This window comes from Protomyctophum bolini (assembly GCF_963924005.1).
Source record: "Protomyctophum bolini genome assembly, chromosome: 15".
Lineage (NCBI taxonomy): Eukaryota > Metazoa > Chordata > Actinopteri > Myctophiformes > Myctophidae > Protomyctophum > Protomyctophum bolini.
The window spans coordinates 38462804-38469700 of record NC_137876.1 but is presented as its reverse complement, the minus strand read 5'-3'; the positions used below and the strand labels follow the sequence as shown (position 1 = coordinate 38469700).

Below are 6897 nucleotides of genomic sequence, written 5' to 3'. Positions count from 1 at the left end.
GCCTTCTTTTTCAAGCCACTTGACAGGTGATTGGTACATTGACAAGTATTTGGTGATATACATTGTATTACATTTAAGATTTTTTTGTTCTGTAACAAAATCGTATAAAATGTTTACTAAAATAATCATATTGATCGAGTAGTTTATTTTGCTCTTAACAAAATAGTCATATAGATCTGTAATCCCACAGTAGTACAATATATAGTAGAAAATGTCACAGTCACACTACATATGCAGCTAAACAGATTAAGTGGTGGGTTGTGATGCCGAAACTCTGAGACAAATCATTTGGGAATACATGGGCAGGGTAGCTAAGAGATTATTGGACTATTAGGGTTCTTTGCTTTTTATTGCCACCTTGTGGATATTTGACAGTGTTGCAGGTTCTCTTAGTGCAATTATGTGTTCATTTAGCAGTGTTAAATTAGCAGAAACACCTCAAATGAAACTCACCCACAACTCATTTGGATTTTTTTTTTCCGAAGGCCTTTTCGTGTTGAACTGTTATGTGACCGATCTCAGCAATGTCCTTTTTGTGCTTGACCTTTTGTTTTTTGTTTTTAACCCTGCTTTCAACCTTTTATGATTGGTTATGGGAATAGCACTCTGTGAATCCTTGTAAATTAAAATTGCAATACAAATAAAATGTATTATTATTATTATTATTAACTTATGCTAATGCTATTCAAAGAGTTAACCTGTAAAATGGCTGCTATTGATAATAAGTTGTATATATGTAAACAAAAAACGATCCTATATTAAAAATGTGATTGTGTAACAGCGACTATTGGTTGGCTGAGATGGGCCGTCACGTGGGTAGGGAGCGTTCCACTGTGTTGACTTGGACCGCGTGAGAGGCGCTGTAGACATGGCTGAGGTACAGAAACTAGGGGGGACGAGAAGTTACGATTTACGAAACATACTGTAACTCGGACGGCGCTGATTCGGCTCAAGCAAACGTCGCAACGTTTGGCATGGCAACTTGCTCGTTCGTGGTGCCTCTCGTGGTTCAAGTTTGCGTGATACGCTGCGCCTCCGTCGTGGTCCAGAAAACAAGCACTCCCTAACGTTTCGCCTCCTACGATACAAAAATAGCTAACAGTTAAAGGAGATTGAGAGAAATGCCAAATGTGTATTAGGAGTAAGTGCTTTCCTGAGTAGTATTTCACATCAATAAAATTCATTAAAATGTCAAATTCATCAAAAGTTTTATATTTACATTTACATTACATTTACATCCAATATTCTTCGATCTTATAAAGTGAAAATTTATACTTTTGACTGCTGGATAAGCAATTTCAAGATAACTTGAGATGATAGATCTTAATTATATGCTACATTACCACGTTAACTGCGGAGAATTGAAATCGTGAAATAAGCTTCACTGCTGAGCATTTCACTAACCTTTGAAGAATCACCCGGGTGCTAAATAATGTAGGTCCGTTTATATTCCAATCGTTTGTAATAATGTCCAAAAATATTCCACTGTCCCAACAACAACAGCAGCAGCGGGGTACCATACTTTATCATAATTCGATGGTATAGATTAGTTGCATATTAATGTGCGGTACATAGCAATCCCAAACCTAGTAAAAAGGTCTCTCACAGTTCGTCCTTGTCAGCTCCAATGGAGCAGGACACTCCTGTGCCCTTGAGCCCACAGTAGCCTTTGGGTACCTTCTTCAAGTACTGCTGGTGATAATCCTCAGCATAGTAGAATACCTGCTCTTCCTTGATCTCCGTGGTGATGCTACCATAGCCGTTCTTGGTCAGCTCCTGGGTGGAGAAGTAAAAATACAAACACACATCACAACAGAGTTTAACAAGAAAGGTGTGCTCCCCTGAGCACAGGTCTCTGCCAGGTCGGTTGCCTGCCCTACCCAGTAACCACCCAGGGGCCTGAACACTTTGGAAGGCAGTCATAGCCAAATGGAATGAGATCTGTAGAATCCGCCTGATACATCTTGATCTCATGAACCCAGAGATGATATGTATCAATTTGTGTGAGTTTGGGGGCAAAATCTGTATCGGTATTAGTATAAAATGGCAGAATCTAACCCAAACACCTAAGAAATCCAGGTAATTGTATGACATGGTTGAAGAGTTATAGGCCAAAACATAATGAGACAAAGAACCATTTAAGTCCATACTAATTATGCATCATTTATAAATTATGGTTATGGGGTCAGTACAAATGGGGCTTTTGGGGGAGGGGTCATAATAAATGTTGGACTTCGTCTCAACTCTTTGGGCTATTGTAGCCTGGGCAGCATTCCGTTTCGTGTTTATGATCCGGTCGGGAGCGGATGGTAACTTTCGTCATGTTGTAGTCAATGATTTGTACTCATCTAGCAGGAAAACATAAGGCGGAATCAGTACTATGAATGGATACTTTCATATTCCACCTTGTGGTTTTCCTACAAATCAGGCAACAACATGACGTATTTCTACCATCCACTCCAGACCGGTTCACACGGCGATTTTGGAACACCAGACCAGGCTTTCCTCCGAGGTGGCGCCAGGTTAGTAACACACTGCACCACCATGAGGCCCATTTGAAAAATGCATGGTGGCATTTCATCTTGGCCTAGTGGGATTGTGTGTGCAAAAGCTTCATGGCAACTTGGTCCTGCATTCATTATTTGTGGCATTTCGTGTAAAACAAGCCACTCCCTTAAACTTGGGGAGCCAAACAGGAGGGAATATGAAACATTGACAGATACGCATTGATCACATGACTGTACAGAAGACATACTGTAGCGATTTGAGTGATGATTGGACAGAACATTTCAGAACAGTTACTGTACTGTATGTCCATTTACAGTGTGGTAATTTCCTGATTGATTGATTTAATTTATTTTTTAATAACTAAATAAATCAAAACACACAAAGACAATAGGCTTATTTCCATTGTGGTCCTCTGGTCTGGGGTTCTGTGAGTTCAATGAGATTATATTTGGAATGGAAAGCTTAAAAATTCTGCATGCTGACATTGTGTCTAAAAAAGAATGGCAATTTGACAGTAGAACTGTTTTACTGTATTTTAAATTGTGCAAAGTAAAGTAAGATTTCTTTATATTATTATTTAATTTACAGCCTTGTTAGCTTAATTGCAACTAGCCCTTTTGACTTCAAGGCATATATCTAATATACCCATTTTTCACGGTAGACAGGTAAATGCAGTGGAAGGTTAACAACTTTATTGCCCAGAACGCAGATCTCCGTCCTTTTAATTAATTATGTTCTCTGCCCAAGATGAGATTGGACCAAATCTAATTCTAATCAAAGATTGTGTTTTTGATGGCCCATCGCGGTCCCATCGCTACTCGTGTTAGAAGATATCATGCCTCAGGTGTCCTACTGTATGTCACCTTGAAATGGGCTCTGAAGCGGCAAATAGTTGGGAACACCGATTTACTGGTTCCAACTGTTGACAGGCACTTAATTGTGGGTTATTTTTAGGTTTGACGGTATTCAAGGGTGTTACCGAATACCGACACTGTATATGCCAGCATGAAGTTAAGTGTACAAGAGCTGTCCATGCTGGCACAGTGACACCTAAATGGAAAAAACCCTACAATTAAGTGTGTTTACCAGTCAAAATGTCTGCTCTGAAAAGGGTCTATTAGGCAGTCTTTGTAGTGTGCACACTCCATACATGGAATGTATTATATCAGTGGGTCTCAACATGGGTCCTTCGAGGGGGTTCTAGCACATGATCCCCAGCTAAATGATTGATAGTTGGAAATCAAATGGAACCAAATGGACCAGCAAGTCCGTAACTCAGAGTGCATAAATGGCCCTAATGCAAATAAACTAGGGGTCCTTGAAATGAAAAAGTTTGAGGAAAAACGTTAGTACATAAGCGCTAAATGACTTCCATACTGCAGTTTAGTTGGCGCGAACTATTGATGCCTCCTGATAATACAGTATGCACGTAGTGTTAACTCCTCGACTACAAAACAGCATGACTGGCTGACAAAAGATCTGGAACACCTTTTTTGTTTTTGCTTCTCTGTAGTGCTGCTCTGTGCCTTTCTCTGTGGGAAAACGCATGAAACCCTAACCCTAACCTAACCCTCTGTGCCTTTCTCTGTGGGACAACGCATGAAACCCTAACCCTCTGTGCCTTTCTCTGTGGGACAACGCATGAAAGCGTGTCGTCCCCTGTTCTTTGAGAACCCCTTCTACACGTTCCAAGTACTTAGAGGGGGAAGTTAAATCATATACACACACACACACACACACACACCAGGGTGCATCAAAGGTATATTGTTCCTGCTGAGCAGAGTGGTATTCTCTAACAAGACAAGGAGCTCAGCATTCGGGTCTTTCTGGATTAACACCCCTGAGATTTGACAAAACAACTCGTTCAGCGCGTGTGCGGGCATCGCCACAAGTATCTTGCATGTAGCATAAACCACTGCCATGCAGTATATATTCAACAACCCTATTCTGGGGCTAACAGTCAGCAAAATTAGCAGATCCTCAATGACGCGTTCAGAGTTTGTAGATTGGCTGGCTATGTTCGGCTAAGTGTAGAGCGAAAACAGGAGGGCGCCTAGCGTAGAGCCCTTGGGAATACAGTCAACTAAGTATAGGATTTAAGTGGTTAACATAATTGGTGGGAAGCTGCACTAAAGAATTTCACAGATTTCTTTATACCTGGTGTAAACTTGTCATGTGACAAGCAGTGGTGGAAAATATCTAAGTACATTTACTTGGACAAGTACTGTACTTAAGTACAATTTTGAGGTATTTCTACTAAGTCAAAAGCCATTACTATTTCCAATACATTTACTTCTACTCCACTACATCTCAGATCCAAATATTGTACTTTTACTACACAATATTTATTTGAAAACTTTAGTTAATAGTTACTTTGATTATTACAAAACTTACATTAACCACATTTTACTTGTAACAGAGTACTTCTACAGTGCAGTACTTCTACTTTTAATAAAGTAAAAACTGTGAGTACTTCTTCCGCCACTGGTGACAAGCAGCTTGAAGCAGAAGCGTGTTGCACTAAAGACTAAAGGAGTTCATTTTGTGCGGGCGTTGATGTGACAGGGTTCAGTATGATATAAGGAGCTGCACAGGCTCAGCCCTTTTTCACACGTCTGCCCACTGGCGTATGTCTTTGTAATGGACTGCTGCAAGGATAGGAAAGGTGTTTCAAGAGGTGTCGCTTTGTCCTCATTAAATAGCAGGATAACACACACAGTGGTAAATGGCATTTATGTAGCTGTTCTGACCACATGCGGCCACTCTACCTCCTGAGCCACTGCTGGTCTGCCGCCCACAAAACCCCTGACAATTTTGGCCAAGTCTGTAGAATGTTTAATTCGCTGTCGTTCTGCTAATGACCAGGATAGATAATACCATGTGACAGGCATGCTATCAAAATGAACCAAACCGACAGGCAGGACAAGAATCTCTGCGTTGCACTAGCCTGGTTACACGCCTTCCAGCGCCACTGTAACAGACAGGACAAGAAGCTCTGTGTTGCACTAGCCTGGTTACACGCCTTCCAGCGCCACTGTAACAGACAGGACAAGAAGCTCTGTGTTGCACTAGCCTGGTTACACGCCTTCCAGTGCCACTGTAACAGACAGGACAAGAAGCTCTGTGTTGCACTAGCCTGGTTACACGCCTTCCAGCGCCACTGTAACAGACAGGACAAGAAGCTCTGTGTTGCACTAGCCTGGTTACACGCCTTCCAGCGCCACTGTAACAGACAGGACAAGAAGCTCTGCTTTGCACTAGCCTGGTTACAAGCCTTCCAGCGCCACTGTAACGCTGAAATGACGTGGAAAAGCGAGGCTTTGACCTGGAGATCACAGGTTCTAATCAAGACGTAATCAAGTCATTCTAACCACTTCTTGTGGTAGAACAAATGTGTGCATCGTAAAATCTTTGTGGTTAATTTTACCCTGGTAGTGTAAGTTACAAATATATAAAATAACATTTTACTGTGTGCAGTCTGTGCACTGGAGCGGATAATATTTAACTAAAAATAATTAAGCTTTAAGGAGCGCACTGGAGCGGATAATATTTAAATTTAATATTTTTACTAAAAGAATAAGCTTTATGTGTAAAATATAGCTCTCCATGATGTAACTAAGCCACTTTATTTTTTTAGGCCATGCCAAAGTGCAGCCCAAAGCACGTTTCCATGTGTGTGTGTGGAAACTCTAGCCACTAATAAACGTGTATGGAGGAAATGTAAAAAAAAAAAGGGCCGAACAGTATCAGTGCAGTGAACACCTGTGTCCACAAGGAGGCAGTGTGGTATTTGCTGTGCGGCTGCACTGTGTGTGCCTGAGGTGATGCAAGGCAGTCAGTAAATCAGCGCCACACGCTGGCCCCCACAGAGAGGCTGAGGCAGCATCTGACCTCGCCGTCCTCACTGACCTGTACACTACACTGACAGGATTGCAGCAAGGTCTCTCCATCCACAAATCCCATGCTCCGAGCAATGCCTTTTTAACAACACCCAACGACACATATATATTTATATATACAGTATATCCCACGCACGACACGTAGTATATAGCCTCGTTTGAGTAGCAAGGAAGGAGCCCTAACCCGCCAAAGCACCGTTCTTCCCAAACCGGCCGTCATGAGCGTGCATATAGCGTTGGAACATCGTGGCCTAATTAAGCAGTCATCACCACCCAAACCACGGTAGTAGCTAAACCCCTCCGGGGCGCGGGATGCTTCCTCCGAGAAGAGCACGTCCGAGAGGAGAAGGTCTGGTCTCCCCAGCCCCCCCCACCACCCCCATCCCATCTAGCCACCTTCCTCTATCCAGCCCTCTATAGCAGTCACAACACGGCGGCCATTTTAGATTGATAAATCAGAATGCACAGCGTCACGCCAGCGTGTATAACC

At 42.2% G+C, this 6897-nt stretch overlaps 1 protein-coding gene across 1 annotated transcript in view; it reads right to left on the bottom strand.

The window, feature by feature from the left end:
• Positions 1 to 333: 333 nt before the first annotated feature.
• msrab (methionine sulfoxide reductase Ab) overlaps positions 334 to 6897 on the bottom strand; it is a 46692-nt gene continuing 40128 nt past the window's right edge. The window contains exon 6 of the mRNA XM_080783937.1: positions 334 to 1776. Within this exon, the coding sequence (XP_080640063.1) occupies positions 1603 to 1776 (174 nt within the window). The 3' untranslated portion in view covers positions 334 to 1602. The remainder of the gene's footprint in view (positions 1777 to 6897) is intronic.